Here is a 22,212-nt window from a genome sequence, read left to right on the forward strand (position 1 = left end):
TGACATGTTCTGTGCACACTAAAAAGACTGCACACCCACGTCCATTCTTCCGAAATAATTTCACCTATATTCTGCTTTTCTTTTCAGAGCCTTTAATAACATACACAACGTGCTACAATGATGGATTGTTAACAAATTAAAATCAGTTTGTCTTTAAAAGAAAAAAATCCATTTCACAGTTTAAGAGTAAGAGCACACACTTAATTATTTTACACAAAAATAAGAAACTGTTCAGTCTGTGTGGTAATACATTGTGGATTAGTTGTTTTCCCATACAGAAAAAAACAACAGAAGCAGTGTTAAGATAAAGTGGCTCAGCACTGGTTCTCTGAGTTTTAGTCAGAAAGGCAAAATAAATTTTACGTGGGAACAGACTTTGCTATAAATTATATTCTACATAACAAGCTAACAGTCCTACATTTGACTATCCCACAATGTTAATCACACAGCACATTGAGATGAGCGATAAGAGTTGAGGCATGAACTTTGACGCCGGCAGAGCCTGCAATTTACATACAGTACAGCTGATGCACAATTTCATAGGCCATATCTCAAGTTGTGGGAGCAGCTAATTCGATTAATACTCGAGGACTGTGGGGGTGCTAACACCTGAAAGTATTGGTTTCTGCAGCAGTCACAACATTTACATTAACTGCAGCACATGGCAAACGCAGAGCTACAGTAGGTGGTATCTGAACAAGACATGAAAAGAGCAACTTATCTGAAAACACTGTTGTCACAGATGAGCCGAAGGTTTTAATTAAATACGCTTGTTGTCCAAACTGATTGCTTTTGTGCTGAGGGAAAAATAAAAATTGATTGAGCAGCGCTGTAGAGGCTGTCCACTAAATCTGAGCACACGGGAAGTGGCCTCTCCCCGAGACACAATTAAAAACGGATCTAATAAAAATAATCATATCACACGGTTAGTGAGAGGAACCCATTATTGTCACTTTCCAGCCAAACCAGTGTTTTCTGAGAGACTGATAATCCTTTGTATGAAATTAATCATATTTGGTTTAAACTTTAACAAACTGAGGACATCAGCCTACAACTTTACAAGTTTTTTATTTATTATTTTACATATATCCTGTACATACACTATACATGGACTCAGTCTCGACCTCTTTAAATGCATGCATTTAACCCGTGTTTTAATGTTCAGTTAAGATGGTGCACCGATTTTTCTGTTCGTCATTTAACTTGAGTGTCTGAATTCTGAGGCTGTATCTGAAATCGCCCCTTTGTTCACTTGTTCACTGCCTCCCTCACTAATTCACACAATCACACACTCAAACATTTTACAGATGAGAAAATGACTGTTGAGCGACTGCAGCTGCCAGTGATGACGCGAAATGACAATGTTTAGCAAGCGTCTGAAATTGTAATTTACCTCTCACTATTGAGCAAACCATTGATTGTCTATTATATGGGGCGTAGTGAACGAGGGAGTGATGAGTCGAACGAACATCCTGTTTCAAACTGACACAGGTCCGTTAACTGACACTGTTCCATGTTTTGTCAGATCTGTGAGCAAGAAAAATATTGACAAGCATCTTTTATGTACTGTGCACTTACAAGCAATAGTGAATTCAGTTATATTGCATGACAATGAGAGATGTTTCTATTATTTAGTCCACCCTCATTCATATAAATGAAGGTACACTACATATCGTCTTTTAGCTACATAACAAATTGGCTCCAGAATGTAAACATCAGCACTCTATTCATAGGTTACTAAATCGAGCACTATACTATTGCATATACAGAAGTATGTTTATGAGCTCATCCAGCATTCCTACTGTAATTCATTAATTTGGGCTGCAGAGAGAAATGTACGAAGAGGTTAATAGAGTGGCCTGGCTGCCTAGCAACTCAGAGATGCCTTTCATTTGTTAATTTACACTTAAAGAAGGTCAGCGACTCAAGGGCCAACAGAAGAAGGAGCGACTCCGATCTGACACAAAAAGGACGAAGACAGGCTCGAAATCTGGAGTTAGCAAGAAAGATAATTCTTGGAATTACTCACCACCTCAACCTGCTGTGAACTCCTTATATTTTAGCTTAATAATGTCACCACTGTATATTTAGAGTATATTTGGTATTTAACCTTTATTTAATTAGGTTAAAGTCTCACTGAGGTTAAAATCTCATTACAATATATAACAGACCATAAACAGATCATTCATTCTGTTATTTACAACACAAGAGTCTATAAACGGTATTTACAGTTTTGAAATGTCATATTTATAAGACAAATTAACAGCCTTCAACCTTTTATTAGGTTGTTAAGTAACATTTTGGCACATTCAGCATTTAATATTTGCCCCACACTCTGTATGAGCATTATTGAATTTATCACCTGAAGTAAGGGAAGTAAATTTGATTCTGTGGGTGATGAGCACCAGCAAGGAAAAAGATGTAGGTGAGACAGAAGCCCGGCTCACTAATAGTGAGGAAGACAGCTGAACACCGCTGTGCACTGAATCTAGTACATCCAGTTCCTGAGCTGTGCAGAGGTGGTCTGAAGGACACCAATCTCAGTGTATGCCAGCGATGCGTGAGGAAAACAATGGACACGGCGAAATGAGTCATCCTGCTTTAACTCTGCCCAAACAGTGTGAAAATGCAGAGAGGAATCAATACACAGGTTGATGGGAGTGTGAGAGAAGGTAGGTGAAGCTGTGGGTGTTTGCCTGTGCGTTTTTAGCACAGCGGCTAATTCAGACAGTGTGAAAGGGCAGATAATGAAAGTGCATGGAGCTCCTCCTCCTCCTTGGAGGCAGAGTTACGAAAAAATAAAATAAAAATTAACAAAAAAATAAAAAAATTTCCTCACTCACTTGATGTTCCTGTCAGTCTGTCAAGATGAATTTCAGTTTGCACACGTACATTTCTATCACATCATGTTACATCAGTGAGGATGTAGGGAGGAAGGAGCTGCCATTAGTGCACTTACAGACTCTGTCTCTGTTTCTCTCCCTCTCTCTGTCTCTGAGTGCTGAGTCAGCATGATGCGAGCATGCAAAGTAAAAATATTCACCAAAGTCTGCACAATATCACGTCATCTGTTCAAAAGACATCCACCACCAGTCCCTGTTTAGCCCCAGAGCATGCACATTTTTCACCTTCCTTTCCTTTGGGTCACTGTTTGTCCTTTCAACCCAGGTCCACATGTGTGTTAGTTTCCCCCTCTCCCACCAGCGTCCCCCTCATCCCTCCTGAACAAACCCAGATGCACGGAGGAAACCTTATGGGGCATCACCCCTCTCTCTCTCTCTGTCTCAGAGTAAAAAGGCACACACAAATACGGCTGACTCGCCACTTTTTCCGGCTGATTGTTCAGCTTTCAGCTTCTGCTTTTTAAAGTGAAGAGAAAATAATTTCCAGCTGCACATCCTCTTTCACTTTCTGTCATGCTCCTACACCAGACAAAGCCATGATTCTGTAACTACATGACTAACCAGCCCATAATACGTCTGATAGGAAAAGACAGAGCTCACATGATGATTCCACTGTCATCACAGTTTTGTGATTGTTTACTTTTAAAGCTGACCCCAGGTTCTCAGGTGATTTTCACACTTTTAAAAACATATCACATATATTACAATACATTACACTCTTAGTTTCAATAGTGCCTTAAACTGCAGTGCTATTTTTAATTCAATGCCCTGCTCCCTGTTATAAAGAGCATGTAGGAGTCATTCTGCCCATATAACAGGCTGAGGCTTGACAAAGCTTATGCATATCTTTATGGTTTAATTTTTCACCACAGATATGGTTGATGATACAATAGCACACACTACAGCCTGCCTGATGCAGATGAGCTTTAATCAGCAGAAGAATGAATTTTGATGGATGACTAAAGTGGAAAATCACTGGGTGAGCCAGTCAGGTGCTGCTGCCAGTCTCACTTCAAGGAATGAATCAAACTTTCGGGGGGAACTAATGAGACTACTGACACACAGTAGATGTTTGACTAGAGGCATGAAATTATGTGTCTCCTCTATCAAACATCTTGCAAACGTGAGGAAATTAAGGAGAGATACTTCTCATTGATATGCAAGCAGCGCTGCTGCCAGGGAGCAGACGCAGGAGCTGTGATGTGAATGGTTTTGGAAATTTACCTGTGGTTGTCACTTAGACTTGCACGTACAGTACGTCCAGCTGCTTTCACATCACTATTATACAGTATCAGGTACTTTTTCAGGATATGCCCTTTAAGACAAGTCAGTTGTAAACATTAACAGGCAAGGCCAGATTAATAAGAAAGCAACTAAAATCTGCCACCAACAGTTGTCATTTCAGCCGGCGAGCAGTTGTCGCAGAAATGAGAAGTATGCTTTTGCCTGCCACTTTCTGAAATCAAGGACCCGCTGCTTCAAGAATTTCTAAGGCTTTTGTGGTAAATCTGCCACTGTTCTCACTGTAGACTGCATTATGTGCCGTGTAAGAACAGAGAGCTTGACAGGTGTGGCATCGGCAAGGGGAGCAGGTCTTAGAGAACGGTAAATTTCAAGCTGACGGAGAGCCATGTGGAGACCCACTCTCTCCTGCAGGAGCTCAGAACATGTGACTGAAATTGTTTTGGAGGTTTCCTGGTCGCAATAAAACTACGATGCACCGACAACTTTCCTGATCCAAAATGATATTATCTTCAGCTGTCAGTGGGCTATTAAGCTAATAGTCACCTGCTATCTGTGATGGGCTGCAATTTCCACAGCTGTCAGGACCTGCCATTCCACACACTGATGTTATTTTAGGAGATCTGGCAGTAAATTCTGCTGTTTCCTGTTTATTCCATCAGTTCTGGGCAGTACTCTAGTATTTTCTTTTCATCTTGCTTGTCTCTGTACTGGTATCTTTTGCTCACATACACTACATTATAAATTTGGACAGAAAGACTAAGGTGCACAACAAAGATTTTAAACTTAATATAATGTATATATTCGGCATATATTTGCACCTTAAAATACATTAAATATCATGAAGTGTACCCTTCTTAACTTTAATATTATTCCGACAGGGCCTATGGTCCTTTTATTTTGCATTGCTGAGAGCTGGGTCCCCGTGGGCGTGCATGGCCCCTCCACCTTGCGGGGGCTGCAGGGATGTACTTAACTTTACGGCTCCAGCTAAGTCAATAACATTTCCACAGTGCAGGCCCCTGTTTCAATTTATTTCCAGTCAAGAGCTCCATCAATAAGGGATGTAGTAATTGACCTGATGGCACAAGCATGCTAATGGCCCTACATACATGACAGCCATAACATACAGAAGGTATAACACAAGGCAGGGTAGGCAAACACACCTCTACATCTCTGCTGGCGATCAGTCAGTCTAAAATCAATACTTGAAGTAGGGGAGGAGATTGTGGAGGTGCTTGGCATGGCCCAGGCTGGAAGATGCTTATGACTGATAGCTGGCTGTCAGGTTCCTTTATCACCTATGCAGCGTTGACTCTGGGAAATGTGATCCTCTTTTCTCTCCTCCTCCTCCTCCTGCTCTGCCTCGTCTGACCATGAGTTGGGATATGGGTGGGAGGGGCCGAGCAGGAGAAGAGGGAGGAGTAGCACATCCTGTTACAAGGACAAACTCCTGTGCAGACAGGAAAGCATTTAACAACATTAGCAAACAGTGCACGTGCAGGTGTGTGTGGCTGAGTATATGCTTGTGCTTGTAGTCTGAAATTGCCCTGGGATGCGCAGGTTTGGCCTCCACCTGTGTTCCACTCCAGTGCTCCCAGCATCACTGTTTGATAAACTATCCTCTAATCGGATTGCTGTGCAGTTATCTGCTAATCTAATGGCACCTGGCCAGCCTCAAGATTTAGCTGACCATCAGATCAATCCTCCTACTCCACCCCACGTCCTTCTCCTCCTCCTTCGCATTTATCTTCCTCCACCATCCAAGTGTGTAGCTCTCCATCCTGTAAACACCCCTCACTCCCTCCAGCTTTCACCTTGACCTCTCCAGGCTGATGTCAGCTATCTCGATGCCTGCGCTTCTCTATCTCTGCCACTACCTGCACCTGCCCCTTGCCTTCCCTGCATCCATAGCCAGACCCCCTTTTCTCATCTCCACTCTTTTCCTCCCCTCCATCCACTCTGTCTGTGACAGCAGGCGGCTCCATGAAGCAACGCACGCACACATTACGGGTCCATGGGTCTCTGCGAGTCTGGAGTGTAAGTGGCAGGTAGGAGAGAGGCTGCACCACAGGGGCTGGCATTGTCACCAAGAACGCTTCTTCCCACAGTATAAACAATAACAGACACACACACAGACACACACACACGCAGTACCCTCCTCACAGCCACAAGCAATGTAAACAAAGACGGCCAAATGGGGAAATGCGCACCTGTTTCCCACACTCTAACACACACACACACACACACACACACACACATATGCAAGGCCTGAGGGAGTTTTATCAGTCTCAGCATGAGATGTCTGTGAATACAGTGTGAATACTAATTACCCGAGGTGATGGGGATGACTGACATGCATTAGATGTGTCGGCTCTGTTTCTCTCATTTACTAGGTTCAGCAGCACCTTTTCTCTCAATAATAAATTCATAGAAATCGGCTGATTTAGAGGGATGAAGGTGCTGTTTGCCTTCAGTAGGCAGTCATGTCCTACTTTACTAACTCCCTCCAGTTCTCTGCCTGTAATGTTCTCAGTGAGTCAGTCGAGGTTCAAAGATTCAAAGCTTTATTGTGATATGGAGAACAAGTTGCCCATTTAAATTCTTAATTTGCGGTGCCTTTTGTTGCAGTCCATCGGAAAAATACTCAGAATTTTATAAAAGTGGAAGCTATAACATAAAACTGTTTAATGAGATTATGATATAACTACCCCAATCATGAAGACAAACACTTATTCTAGCAGTTATATTTGCATGAGAATTTATAGCGTCTGCTGAGAGAAGGGGACTTCTGCTGATTTGGCTTCTAATTGGTTGTGGATATTCACTCTGCATGTTGGGTAAACAATGAGGGTAAAAACGTGTGACTTGAATGAAACTGAAAATAAAATGAGGAAAAAGAGAGAAGTGAGATTTGGCACCGACGTAGAATTCCTGAAGGCACCATCAGACAGTCAATCTCTACCCGATTTCTTCATCAGCGAGTCCTTCATATACGAAACTAAGAAAAACAAAAAAGAAACAGAAGAGAAACTACTACTGCGCTGCCACTTTGACATCAAATACCTAAGATTTAGTTTCTCGCTTGCTATTTCAAACTTAATAAGAGCTGAAACGTTTCGTCAAATATTTAGCTGCTCCACAGAAAATGAATCAGCAACTATTTAGATAATTAATCGTTTTAAGTCCCAGGGACTCAGAACTGAGAATCACAATCTGACGGACATGCACTTACACGGTTTTGTTTTGTCTAACAAACCAGTCGTTACACTTCATTTCAAGATGGCACACGACAACTGCCAAAAAAAACCACACACATTTGTGAGAGTGTCGCAAGGCAAACGGGATCCGCCCAGTCCTCACACAAGTCGCATTTCTCAGTTTGAAACTTCTGGTGACTAAGCTGCCTTTGTCATTTCAAGCCTCTCATGGACCGAGAGACGAGGCCTACGCCGTACTCAGGTTAAATGAGGACAGGAAGACAGGCACCCTCGTGGCCTCACTGAAGCATGTGCATGCAAAAGATCTGGCTTTGCATCTTCACTCTCTCCCTTCATCTGTGTCTCACTTCCCCATCTCTCTCTGCATCCTCCTGCTTCGTGACTAGGCTGTCGGGAGAAGACTGTTCAGGATTACTGCCAACTGAAGGTGCTAATGGCCTATAGCTGTAGAACAGACAGTGCCCTCTCGGTTCTTCTATTTCTCCATCTTCCTCCCTCTGCCTTTTCATACCTCTCACCATCTCTCTCTGACTCTCTCCTCCTTCTCCTCTTCTCTTGCTTTTCTTATCTTTCCACTGGTGAGCAGCATTCAAGAGAGCAGTCCGGACGTTGATTTGTATGTTATTCTCTCGTTGCTGGTCCAGCAAGGGGAAATTAACATCCAGGCCAGGGCCAATAAGCTGTATTTAGTAAGAAGTATGTCTAAGCACTGAAAGGACCTCACCCTGCATTCCCCACGGGGCCTAAACAATCAACAAGTCACTTCTCTGTCCATTTGGCAGCTATAGATGTGAATTATGATGAAACGTTGACTCACGTGTTAACTGTGCAAAACATAAGTGTTACCTTCGGACACACCCAGGCTAGTTGTTTCCTACTGTTTCCAGTTTATGTGCTAAGCTAACTGGCTGCGGGCTGTAGCTTCATGTTTAGCATACAGACATGAGTGGTATCAATCTTCTCATCTAATTTTCAGCTAGAAAGCGAATTGGAACGCTTCCCAAAAAATATCAAGATGTCCCTTTAAAGGGCCTCAGCTGTGAGGATCTCTGTTACGATCTAAGAATGAGTTTAATTGAGATTCTTAAGTTTATTTGTGGCCCATGCTGGGAGCCACCCACACCTCTCGGCACCTGCCAGCCCACTGACAATCACAGATACACACACTGACCTTAATTCTCCTGATTACCAAACCGACTTCCCTGCTGCATGAGTGTGTGACCTTTTCACACAACCATGCACTCAGAATTACACTCACTCGTGGGCATACATTCACTCCCCCAAGACTGTCATGTGCACACACACATACACACACACACACACACAGACACACACAAAATAAAATTGGATCCCGGATACAGACCAGTGGACAGTCTCTTTCCTCCTCTGCACCTCAGCTTCCATCTAAAAAATGCTCATGACAACGAGTGCTCCTCTCACACACCTTGTCAAGGCTGTTGACAACTGGGTCACCCTGTGCTGAGAATTTGTGCCCACTTACACAGACTGACCTGTTCTGTTCAGGCTAATTGGAGTATGACTTATTCAGTGGCATTAATAGGAACGCCTCGACTCTAGGAACTTATTAAAAATGGCCATACAACTAATTTTGCATGTTTTTTTTTTTGCCCATGAACTACAAATTGCATGTGCTTTATTTTTTTTTAATATATATAAAAGGTACATTATTAGTGGTAGATTAGATACATTCAAGTACCTGAGGAAAAAAATCCTACATTTCAAGACTTGCAAAACCAGCCACAGTTTGTTAGTTCCTGCTTGTCTTGTACACAACACCTGTTTGTTTGTTTGTTGACTTTCTGGGGGTGATGTTCAGACAACATAGCTCATGAATGAATTTTATTTCCAGGAATGTCAGAGGTGCCAGGGTACCAGGGTACCCTTTAACGGACCGCCCTGGAGAGTTTTCAAACATCTCCTCCTCACAACTGTATTACCTCAGAATGACAACTGAACTTTGACAAAACCATGGAGTCAGCATATTCCCGGGCTGTCCGGAGGGTAGGACATCCATCTTACTGTACGCTATCAAAACTGGTTGGGGGTAAACTTTAGTTAGGGCTAAAATATAGAAAACTGATGGTTGTTTATTTTTTTCGGTGGAAATGGTGGGGTGAAAAACACGGATTCTGCAGTTCTGAAAGGATGTAGGTTTTTCACCACTTGTTTCGTCACTGCTCTGTGACTTTTATAGACCCTTTCCTGATTCATTTTTCCTCTTGCTGCGAGAGGGAAACGGGTGTTTGCTCCTCGCTGAGAGGCTCAGCTGGAGCTGCAGCAGCCGCAGAGGCAGAAATAAACATGAGGTGGTGGAAATAATACTCACTTTAGTCCAGCATTTTGCCGGCATCAACTGTCACTCCGGGTTACACGTATACAAAGATGTGGTTGACTGGTTGTCCTAATTTTAATTTTTTTTTTTCATTTATGTATTTATGTTGACTTGATGTGCAGTTTTCTGTATTGAAGAGTACCCACATTTTGAGATGTGGGTACTCACTAAGAGCAGATGCAGTGATATGGAGGGCAATATTTTCTATCTTGTTTTTATTTCTATCTTGGTATTTTATTCCAAATTTGCAGTTTAGCTAAATCCTGAATCCCTTTTAATGTTGCTCTTTATAAAGATAAGGTGGAAATCTGATGAAGGATTAACTTGGATTAACCCGGATGTTTTCAAACTTGGAATGGATCTAAAATGTTAATTTGAACCTTCTTTTAACTATACTTCATTCATTTTTATCAAGAAAACCAACATCAATGAACTCCCTCTCTGTCATCATGGCCTCTTAACTTTCTCCCTCTTTTATTTTCCTAGCTCCGGGGCAGCGCTGACAGCACAGTATCACATTCCACAGTGTAAAGTCTGGATCTGTCTCTCTCAAGACCCCTACACATGCACTGCAAAGAGCACACATAAAATCCCTCATTTCAAAGTCACAGCAAAGCCCAGCCTGCTCCCCCATCACACACAAGCTGTATATATCCAGAGAAAACATAAATATACAAACTGATACACAGTACATTCACAAGCCGAGGTCTGGCAGGCCAGAGGCCCAGTGCAGATAGAAAGCTGGGATCGCATGAGCCCCCGGAACATAATCCTCCAATCCCCAAACTCACATCTTATATATGCTCAAAGCTGAGTGAAGTCTTTCTCTGTCAGTAACTACACACATGCATCACTGTACAGCAAACATACATAGACCATCCAGACACATGTGCTGTACACAACAGAAGAACACACACACAGACATAGAGCTTTCCCTCTCTAAGCTGAAAACACACTTGTAGAATGTAAAGGAGTGATTTGTGAAGCCCTGAAGATGAAAATGTCAATAATGTATTCTGTTTAAGCTGCAGACACAAATTGAAGCTGCATAGGAGTGTGTGCGTGTGCGTGTGTGCGTGCGTGTGTGTTCAGAGCATCAGTGGAATGTTTGAGTGACATGCCCGCGCTTGCACTGTAACCTGCAGAAAGACACCCTGGGGCGATGCACACTCTGTCACAGGCAGCATGAATGAGGACATGGTGGCACCGCAAACAAGCAAGGCAGATGGCCTCAGCAACATCTGTGCAAGATCTGGGGTGAACAGTTACTGCTACTAAGTTTAATATTACAAGCAATGTCTCCTGTGGAAGAGGAAAGTGTCATTCAGGTTGTGTAGGTGTTGAAGTCTAAGAATGGCTCATCAATAAAGGCACATGATATTTCTTTTAAATGCACAGGTAGCCACAACAACTCAGTCAGTCAGTACATTATAAAAACATTTAAAAAACTGAAAACTGAAAAAACTTTGCGTAGGCAAATTCTGACACCATGATGAGGTTGGTTTTGAACAACAGAAAATGCCAAAAAGGGTCAATCGCTGAATCAAACGAGATAATTTAACTGCACATCACATCTAATTTCAGCCACAGACGTACTCAGCTCATGTGCTTAAAGCACAAAATTTCCTCATCTTCTGCCATCTGTGCCAGGCCAAAAAGAAAAATGGCACCATCTGTGAATCCCTGGCAAGGTCTGCGTACCACTGGCTACAATCAACCATCGTGGCAAAAAAGATGTGCAGCATAGCTCAGCAGACAACAAGCCTCTTGTTGTATCGGTATGACCTGTCCATGATGCATCATGCACTTTACATCAAGTTCTTGCAACGCATTGAGTTTCACAGTTAAACAAGACGAAGCCAAGCTAATGGTTTTCACCAGCTTAGTTTATATTAGCATTCTAACTTTCCACAACCACAGTCAAAAAACAATAATTCCTTCTGCAGGTTATCATCTGAAACGTTTATATTTAACTAAGTGAATTTCCCCTAGGGGATGAATAAAGTATCTATCTATGAATCTTAACTACCAAAATGATGCATGTTTTGGTTTTCGGTACCAAAACCAAAACAAATAATCACATCTAAGGTTGTAAAATGTTAATTTAAACTTATAACAGTCTGATGAAATGATAAGAAAAACAAAACCACAGATAAAACCATACATTCAATTCCTGTTTGTCGTATACTTTTGACTGTTTTTGATACTCTGAGCTACAGGTATAAAACACTGAGGTTTGACATCCAGCCCTGCTATTTACATGACATAAAGCTGCAACTTTATCACAAGATAATCTCCTTGTGATATCTATCGACAACAACCTGAAAATGCAGCAGGCTGCTCTGCTTTGTAGACCTCAAAAGCAAAAACACCGCTTTGTGTTGTTCATCTTTCAAAAAGGCCGACTGCAAGATCGAGCCCACGATTATAAAAATCTATTAATAGGCATAGGGCTTTAGCTGAATGGATCTTGACATGGTGCGAGGTTAGACAGAACGCAAGGGTCGAAGAACGCAATGAAAAAAATGAAGGCAAATATTGCAGTGCGGAGTAGACAGAGGCCTGGAACAACACTGGCATCCACACTGGCAAGGCAGAAAAAATACAGACACGAAGCAGCAGAAGAAAACCAGAGGGTTTTTTCTTTTTTTTTTCAGTAGCTCCAGAAAAAAAAAGTCTCTGCTCGTATCTACGGGTATTCAAACCTCCAAACACAACCTTACACTTTTCCACAACCACTGTATTTGACCTGTGGTGAAAGACTACTAAAAAGCAATGCAGTATGTGTTCAGTTAAAGTAGAGCAAATCTTGGCTGATGATCAGTATTTTTAATTTCTTTTTTTTTTCTTTTTTGTGTCTCATAGTGAAGTGTGAAATACCGAGCAGTCCACGCACTGATGATGGCCTCTTTATCTACAGATAAATGCATGTGTGAGACTGAACAAGTCAAAACAGCCTGGCTTGTGCACAGTCTTTGCACACACACAAATACAGTGTAGGAAAAACTCTCCCTGTGGGATTAATCTCACCGTTTCATCTTATCTTACCGTACGCCTAATAATACCTATGATGTCCTGACATCTCACTGGCTCTGGCATGCCTTGATGCAGATCCACCCACAAGGTCAGACGTCGCATCACTTCCTTCCTGCTGCAATTCTCCGGTCTTATCTTCCATTATTAGTTTTCTCTCATCATATTGTGTTCTCTCAGAATGCAGTGGTCAAGGTTTCGGTCTTTTGTCATGTTCAACCTTGCGACAGAAATTTCTGTTGGTTCCGATGAGAAAAGCTGTTGTAGTACTTTTTTAGCTTGGAACGCTGCTAAATTCAGCATTAACATTCACTACTGTCACTTTCTATACCAGAGCGCCTGTGACTGAAAATGACCACACACATGCGCAAAAAGACACGTATACACCTCACGTCCGAATTCATCCATCACGCTGTTCCCTCCTCTAATCGTTCTCTCCCTGTTCTCCACCTTGGGTAGCAGGAGGAGGGACAGAAGAATGAAATGGTGCGGACGTGAAGGCAGTGTGCTCCCTCCGGCAGCCCAAACCTAACAGATTGACTGTCTAAGGAAATAAAGCGAGGCCGTAGAGGACTTGGCACTGGTCTTACCTGTCACCATCCTTTTCTGCTCTTTTTAATCAAGATGAATTATGAAAGAAAATGGAACAAACAGAGCTAGCTGCATCTTCTATGTTTCCTTCCCATCAGTGGGATTACTTGGGGAAAACCCGGGATTCACACTTAACATCTGTCGTATGGAACGACACGAAACTCAAGACACGACTGCTGCACATCGTCGCAGAGAAAGATGGAGAGTGAGAGCAGCACCAAATTAAACCTGACTCTGCTGAATAGCTTCGCATGTTGAAATTGTTCCCAAACATCGCTTATACTGAAACAATGCATTACTGAGCTTTTACACAGAATTCAAATTGCTTTCAAATGGCAATGCAAAATTAACGTGCAACGTTTTATGTTTGGTGGACTGGATTTTTATTTTTGAGGATTGCAAACTGTTTCATCATCCTTAGTCACACAGTACTCGTCTGAGTGTACCGTTACATCCTTTTCCTGTCTTACTGCACATTAAGAAGAAAATAAAGAAAAAGAAGAAGATGAAGAAGAAAATAAAATGTGATTGAGAGGAAGTGCCGTGTGTTCTACAGGCAGTAAAAGACATGTCAGAGCAAAGCCAGGTGGAGCACCTCTCACAGACACATTTCCTATTCATCCATCAGACCTCTGTTCCCCTGAGCTGAGATGGACCTGGGAAACATCCCGCTTGACAAACCTCAATATTACTCATCTTTACTTATGTCCTCAAAATGACAATAGCTCTTCTGGGAGAGTCAAGCTCATTCTATAAGACTCTAAATACTCTCTTGGTCAAATCAGTGTCCTGCCTCACTTATTTTGCCCAAAGCATTTTCCCTGCCATGAAGACCACACACAGTAAAACGCCAGAGCACTGTCGCTGCCTCTGCCGTGGTATCATCACCGCTGCACGTCTCCTGCAAGGATCATCAAGATAAGGCATTCTGTGGTGTCCAATCGAATCAGCTGTTCTTGTTTGAAAGAACTCTCTTCATCTGGGGCTCAACTTGACACATGGGTAACTGAGGTTCCAGCTCAAGTCATTATCCTTTAAGGGAATAAAGGAGGGCGAAGGGCTAGGAGGCAGCTTTGGACCACCCCACCCCTGAAACATGAGACAGATGGCCATACGAACAAGAGAAACTCTGTTGCTCTGTGGGGAAAGTCAAATACAGAAAATCAGAGTTGTAACAGTAGTTACTTTAGTATAGTGTTTGCTAATTAGCATCAGCGATTTCAAACTGTAACTACTAGTAAATATGGGACTGACTGACAATGATCGCCCAAGAGAGTAATTTCTATTCGTCTGCTGTAGCAGAATGTGTTTGAAACCAAGCCTCATGAACTCAGATATGGACTCTCCATATTGCCAATAAACACTCAAACTGTGTCTCCCGACTTTTTAACTTTTCCCTCTCCCCGCACTCTTTGTCTTTTCTATACTTTGATTTCAGTTAAATGACAGCAATGCAGCTTCAAGCAGTAACACATTATGGAGAGTCTATCGAATAACCTTGCAATAAAAAGCTAAATAAAAACCTAAAACCTTCATAAATCACAGTTCTTCTTTGTTTAGATTAACTCCACGGAGATGTTAATCACTCTTGTTCTGGGAATGCATTTTGGGGCTCTCGAGCTCGGTGTTTGTCTGTGGGTGAGTGACCTTTATAAAACTGTTTATGCTTTTGCTCTCTGTTCGACGCTAAGCTGTGGACTCAAACACAAAGAGTCCTATTTGAGATGTTTGTATTTGGAAGATTGCTGCTTTGAGAGAACCAGTCAAGAGAGCAAGCGATGATTCAGCAGCTCCAGACGCCTGTAATCACCACTTCACATCTTCCGCTGCCTCCTTTTCAACACACTGCAGATCTATGTTTTCCAAAAATATCTAAGCGTTCAGTACAGGGCGCTGCTGCGGGAGACATGGGAATAACTTGTGCTCTTTAAAATCCTTAAAAGAGACATGCCTGTTACCCTAACTTCTGCGATGTCTACTCATATTCCATAACTTTAAATTAAATTTCTGGAGGCAACTCTTATTTTACACAAAGCCTGTGATAAAAGCAGTGAGGCGTGGATAGGCTCTTATTCCAATTCTCATCACCATCATCATCATCTCAGATGATCCCACTACATGTAATCAGTGTTATTTGTTCAGGCTTGCACTGAGGTGTCCTCAGTCCTCAAGCGGATCAGAGAAATCTCACATTAGGGAAACAATAGCCACAAGCAGAGGCAGGCTGACAGTGGAATCCATCAGGGGGTAGAAATTTAAGACACTGCACTGCTGTCTGACAAATCCCCTACAGCTACGTTTCCATCCGGGTGTCAGACAGGTTTTAAGTAAAGTTTTGAAATGCCACAAAGAAAACAGTGAAAACGCTGTTGTTGTTGTTTTTCCAACAGGAGGAAATAAACCTACATATAAACCAACATATGTATGAGGAAAAAAACTTACTGTTGTGCATTATTTTTCACAGCAAGACAAACCACGTATACTAATAATTCTGATATTCAGCCGTTTGTTGCTGCTGAATTTCTTGTGGCCTGAAGATGAAAACAGACACGTACTTGGCACAGTTTTAATGTACCAGTTAGTAAATAATGGCCTAACAATCTAGAGCTATGCAATGATTAGCTGAGTATTTCATAAAAATAAATAAATAAAATAACTGGCAACAGTTTTGATAACTGATTAATCATTTGAGTCATTTTCAAGCAAAAATGCCAATTTGAGGGCTCTCCGCTTCTCAAATGCGACAATTGTCTGCTTTTAATTGTTAGCTGCAGCCCTAATACAATCACAAAAGCTGCCTTAACCATGCAGAGCAACTATATGTAGGACAGCACCTAGAGGCTGTAATTAATGGATGTGTCAGAACATCTGAGGTCACTCTTTAACCAGTGAAGAACTCATCATGCCAAGCAAACTTCATTAAATCACTGACAAATATGTTCATCATTGACAAAATAATTTCCCCATCAAGTGAGATTAACCACTTTTGGGGATACGGAGGAAGTAACATCATCATTTGGTTACAAATACTCAGTTTATGAGAAGTCTAAGCAAACCCAAGGTGGCACTGGGGAGGTGATGTATGAGAGCTAGAATCTGCGGTACATTCCTAGGCAAACAACTGGCCATGCAGAGGAAGTGGGCTCTCCCTTTCTATTTGCATAAGTCTGTATCTGAGGACACAGGTATATGCAACAGCAATTAACAACATCTTTCCACACTACTTTTGCATATGAAGGAGCATAAATTAACAGAAAATATGTATAACTGCCATGACTGTTAAGATCACACTACAGATTTGTGTCACAGTGACCAAATCCAAATCTGATGCCAGAGTGCACCTTCTCATCATAACAGGTTCCACCATTCACTGTCACACCGAACCCCCACAGGGACAGATATTTTCAGAAAGATCATCTACTTGTCATAATGCAAGAATCGCCCAGAAATGATCCAAGGAACATTCAGATAAAATGGCATTAATGACCTGGTGACCATCCCTGATATCAATCTCGCTGAACCCTTGTGGGGTGAACATGAATGCACCATAAAAAGGACTATCCACCCATCAACCTCGGGCAGTTATCAAAGGCACTTATGTGTGCATGACCAGCTTTTACACTGGGACACCACAGGTCCTCTGTTGAGTCGCTAGCATGATGCACGGCAGCTGTTATCAAGGCCAGAGGTGGTCAAACACAGTACTGAACTGCTTTTTCTTTTTTCTATTTATATACTCAGAGCGTGGCGGAAGATGACTTTGAGATTGGAAGGTGCATTTCAGTGCCTGTGCTTATCTGTCATCACTTTTTGTGCCTTATTTGTATGTGGCAGAATGCTTCACTTTTACCAGAGGCAGGTTTGGATACTTAAGTGCACCAAAATTACATCTGAAGTTTCCTGTTTTTAACCCAGAGGATTTTCTGTCCTTCAGGAAACAGGAAGACGGTTTCACAAACTACAGATACCAGATTTAGATGACCTACATATAAGAGCAAAACTTCCAAGAGTGAAACTGGAATCTTTCATCATTTAAAACTCTTGAAAATCAAAGCATCACCTACCCACTTTCTCCTCTAGGATGTTCTCTTTTTCATTTGCTCAGGGAAGCTTTCGCTTCTCGGTGGAAAGAACTGACTCCTCTATAAGCCAATCTTATGTGTCTGTCTCATATTAAGCATCTCAGTACGCTCTTGAGCTGATGAGGGGTCAAGCTAGGTCAGTTTTGCTCAAATCTATTACATGAGGTTGTGAATGAGAGGGTGAATTGATATCCTGATACTCACGAAGGCACAGTGCGGAGGTGGTTGGAGGAGAGGACCTTATGCAAGACAGACTGATTACCATGTGATCTTTATTGATCTTCATTCCCTATGGACATTAACAGTGTTACATCACTGATATAACATTGTTGAGGATGACTTCTTGGATTACCTTTAACCCAACCATGAACTGTGTTTTTTTTTTTTTTGGCAGATCTCTGAAAATAAAAGCTTGACCTTTTATCTGCTGTTAAGGTTACGGACTACAAAGCACAAAGAAGAGAGCAGAAAAAGCAGAAATGAAAGAAAGTGCGGATGCTCGGGAGCTTCTGTTTAGACGCAACAGTTCTGTCTTTAAATTCTTGGTAAAATCCGGTTTGCGCCTTCCCTAGTTGTGCCGGTTGTCAGTTCCCTCCACCCAGCAGCCAGGCTGGAGCCGGCCTTGCAGCTGTCCACAGTCCAGCATTACATAACAAGGCTGCATCACAAACCCCCCCCTCTAGCCACTCGGCAGGCTCTCCACCACGACACTGTCACCCCGCTGAGGAAATGACAAGAGGACAAAGTTGGATGCCCGCTTAAGGGACGGACACACAAATCCCTCTCTTGTAAGATTTGCTTGTTGAGGGCCAAGTTAATGAGGTAATGCAACGCTGTAATTGCTCATTTGCTTCCTGATTCCCACGGACCCACAGACCCTTCACCTTTTAAAGCTCCACTCAAACACGCACGCAGCAAAGTGCCACTCAAGTGCAGGTGGGTGTGCTGAAGTCATACATGAACCAAGTCTACAGAATGGCTGACCCAGTTTCCTACAATTTTCTGCTCGAACAGTGCGTACCGTGTCGTGACTGTAATATGCGATGCACCTTTTTAGAGGTGCTCACACAAATTAAAGCTCATTTGGACACACCTGCTGAACATGAGCAAGTATCAGAGTTACAAAGCATAATTCAGAGAGGAATGGTTCACCTCTGTGCTTTGAATATCTTTATGTTAAATGCTCAAACCTGTTCCACAAGGCTGTCAGGTGATTAACATGAAACCGTAACGATATTTGCTAAGTGGTACATAGCTGAAGGACTTTACTTACAGTGGAATGGTGATGTGTGGAAAACTGCACTCTATTGAAATTCAAACAAAAGCTAGCAGTTAAATAATAGTTAATAGACTGCAGGGTTATTTTCTATAGCATTGAATGCTATCTGAAGCACAGCTGAAACATAAAAGAAGGGAATTCCACAAGCCGTGCACAGCTCAGCAATGTGCAGTGTCCCTGTGCTTTATTAGTTTAGTCACTGCTGTCTTTCAAATTACTGAGCTTTCACTTTATTTCACCAAACACATGTGCGACTGAAGCTGAAGCTGAGTGCACAAGGTCACAAGTGTAAAAAGCCACGCGCTCAAGTGACACGAGGTGTGAAGACACTCGAATTTCCACAGAATGCTGATTTGTCTGAATTCAAAATACATCACACAGATGATTTCCTTCGAGTGTGGTGAGATCACGGGTCAGCTATGGGAACCATATAGCCTCGGGTGCAATACAGACATTTGTGCTTCAACACTGATGAGTTCTTTTTAAGGCCCTCCCCTTTTAAGGAGACAAGACATGAGAATTTGCAGACACAATGCAGCACAGCTCAGGTGGATCACTTTCTAACACCATATGAACATGGTATTCGGATGACTAGCCTTTGAAGATTTGCTATCAGTCGTATTTAGACAGCACAGTCCCCTCTAGCTTTCCTGTCATGTTTTGCTCATGAGACTCACAGAGGTAGACTGATTGTTTTGTGGGAAGAGCATGGATTTAGGGCTTTCAAGGCATATGTTATGATATTTCAAAGGTTTTTTTTTTTTTTTTTTACGATGAGCAAATGTTAGGAGTAGTAGTAGTAAATTGTATTGCACTGAGCTGACAACACTGAACCAGCAGACTGTGCATCTGAACTCTATATCCATACATGTATAAATGTTGTTTGGGAGAGTGCACTGCATTTGCCCATACCCACAGGGAATCCAATAATGGGGGTAACAAAGAATTAGCCAGTGTTTTGTGTCAGTTGCTAAGCAAACTAGGTCTGATATGACAGAATGCAACTCTCCAGTGTGTCCCACCTACGCAATCCTTCAATCTCCACCAAGGACCCCATGATGCAGTCTGTCATGCTAACAGATTGCACACTGTGTTGTAGAAACAAAGCATTCTTGTGTGCTAAAAGCATAACAAGGGGTAACATTATATAAATCTTACAAGGAAACTTGCCATCTTGCCCATGTGGAAGACCAGTTAATTAACCTCCAGTAATGGGAGCCCTAATTTGGGCTGGGCAGCCATCAGAAATATTAAAATCACACTATCCATTAGTGAAAGAGCTATATGGAGAAAGGCGGCCTGCCCCTGGCCCACAAATCAAGTTTATATTAGGCTAAGGTTTCAAAGCACACCAAGCTCTGTGCACCTTCTGTTTCACCAAGACCTGATTCTACCTCTACATTGTTAACTGTTAAAAATTTAATCCAGGGTGTAGTGCAACTCATCCAATAGAAACTTCATTATTCTTGCAGTAAATTTTAAATCATACCACAGCAGAATTCTAGCAATGTTTCTAACAGTAAACACACACAAACACACTCGGTTATTCTGAGTATTTTACTATATACTCTTTTTTTTTTTTTGTAGGAGTTGAAGGTTAAGTGCAAGAATGGCAAATGGCTCCAAAGAATGCAAAAACTGTCAGGCTCCTTTTAAACATGCTGCTGTTAGAACTGACATTAACGGTGCCACCTGCATGTCTGAAAAGTTTTAGGAACTTTTATAATAATAGTTTTTAAGATGATTATTGCAGAACATCTATAGATCACCTCGCGTCAAAGTGTCTGACACACACACGTGACACAAGGACATCCACATGTGAAGTCAAAATACAGCAATGTGCTGGCACTTTTGCATTCGTTGTTATTTTATTTTTTTTAGAATACTGAATTATAGAGTATTTCTGTTTTTACCATAAGTAGGGAAATTAAATCAAATTCTGGGAAATTCCCTTCTAACTTCTACGGAGAGCTGCTAAGATAAAAGCACATTAATTCTCATTTGTATGGGGTACCCAGTGGAACTCTAAGGACCCCTGAAAGTCTATGGACCATGGTTTGGGTAACTGGGCTTACCACGCATTTGTATAGCTTCTTCTGGCTTTGTTAGGCTTTGGGCACAGTCACTTAGCAAATTCCTCTTGTGTCACCTTGAGAATCATTGACAAGGAGAATTAAGTGTTTCGATCAACCAACCTTCATGATGCCGCAAGGTGTGTTTCCAGCTCCCTGACTTCTCTCGGCAGAATTGTCACGGCTGCCACTCCCGATCCTTGGACTGCTGTGCTCCCTGTACCGTCCATTGGTGTAAACTCCTTCGGCCCCGTAGCCCTGGGCAGCGGCCGACACCTCCAAGTACGCCCGGTTACCGGTCGGAGGAAGTGCAGCCGCATCGCCGGTGACTCCCGCTGCGTTGGTCGCGCCCTGGGCTGGCGGGGCGCCGATGGCAGGATCCAAAAAATGTCCCGACACTGCATCTGAAGTGTGTACCCCTGCCATGATCCGCCGGTGTTACAGCAAAGCCCTCCCCTCCACTATGTAAAAACAGCCCATTTTCTCACAGCACGGCGGACTTGTTGACGTCCAGGGCGGCTCGTCTTCTTCTCCCGATCACCACTGCGTGCCCATCGCCGGAGCGCACGGTAGCGTCTGAAGCCGGGCAGCGGATGTCAGACCGAAGCGTCCGGGAGAAATAACGAGCAGACGTTGTGTAGACCACACGCGACCTTCTCCGATTAGCCTTCTGGAGGCGTGTGCTTCAGAGGAAAGGAGAAAAAAAAAAAACACTGGAGACGCTGAGTTAAGATGAGGGTTTGCTGCTGCCGTTTCTCTTTACAGCTTGCACTGTCGTCTGCTCGTCCTAAAAAAAATCAGTTTCCCTCACCACGTCCGCTTCTGTAGACTCTCCGCCGTGCGCATCGCCCTCGCGTCCTGTACACTTTTGCAGCGCTTGCAAACGGGAGAGCTTCCCCCCTCCTCTCACATGCATCCGCGGGACAAATTCAAGACTGAGAGGGCGCAATCGCAATAAGCCAGCGAACGCGGCCGCACGCCGGCGCGTGCGCGTACCATCAAACCCATTATCCGGCGCGCGCAATCACAGTTCGATTCTTCAGACGTGCGCGCGCACACCGATCTCTCCCCCAGACCGACCACAGCAGCCTATGGTGTAAGTTTCAGAGAGTTTGGGCCAAACATTTCGCTTTCCTTCACTCTGTAGGTTCTGCAGCTTTATTACAGAAAATATCAACATCATCTTCCGTGTTCCAAGGGAATCTGTTTAAAATTTAGTGAAAATTGTTAAAAACTGAGAATCGGATTACAAAAAAAGGATAAAATTCAATTCAAATGATAAAATTTAAGTTTCAAGTAATAAGAGAGCAGTAGTTCGATCCTGCTGCCACCTACAGGCAAGTAAAGTGACTGCTGCTGTGTGTTACTGCTGCATCTTTTCAAAGATGTGTAAATTGATTTAGCCCTTGTTTCACCTTCTAAACACTTGGCCTGTG

The 22,212-nt window shown here is 42.6% G+C and overlaps 1 protein-coding gene across 2 annotated transcripts in view; it reads right to left on the minus strand.

Annotated features, from left to right (window-relative positions):
* Positions 1-21,694, minus strand: part of si:ch211-210g13.5 (inactive phospholipase C-like protein 2) — a 61,279-nt gene extending 39,585 nt beyond the window's left edge. For both annotated transcript variants that reach the window (XR_005896328.1, XM_041062131.1), the window contains exon 1: positions 20,900-21,694. Coding sequence is in view for 1 of the 2 variants with exons in the window: in XM_041062131.1 (XP_040918065.1) it covers positions 20,900-21,202 (303 nt within the window). In the remaining variant the exon portion in view is untranslated. The remainder of the gene's footprint in view (positions 1-20,899) is intronic.
* Positions 21,695-22,212: the final 518 nt, after the last annotated feature.

This window comes from Toxotes jaculatrix, chromosome 18, assembly GCF_017976425.1.
Source record: "Toxotes jaculatrix isolate fToxJac2 chromosome 18, fToxJac2.pri, whole genome shotgun sequence".
Taxonomy (NCBI): domain Eukaryota; kingdom Metazoa; phylum Chordata; class Actinopteri; family Toxotidae; genus Toxotes; species Toxotes jaculatrix.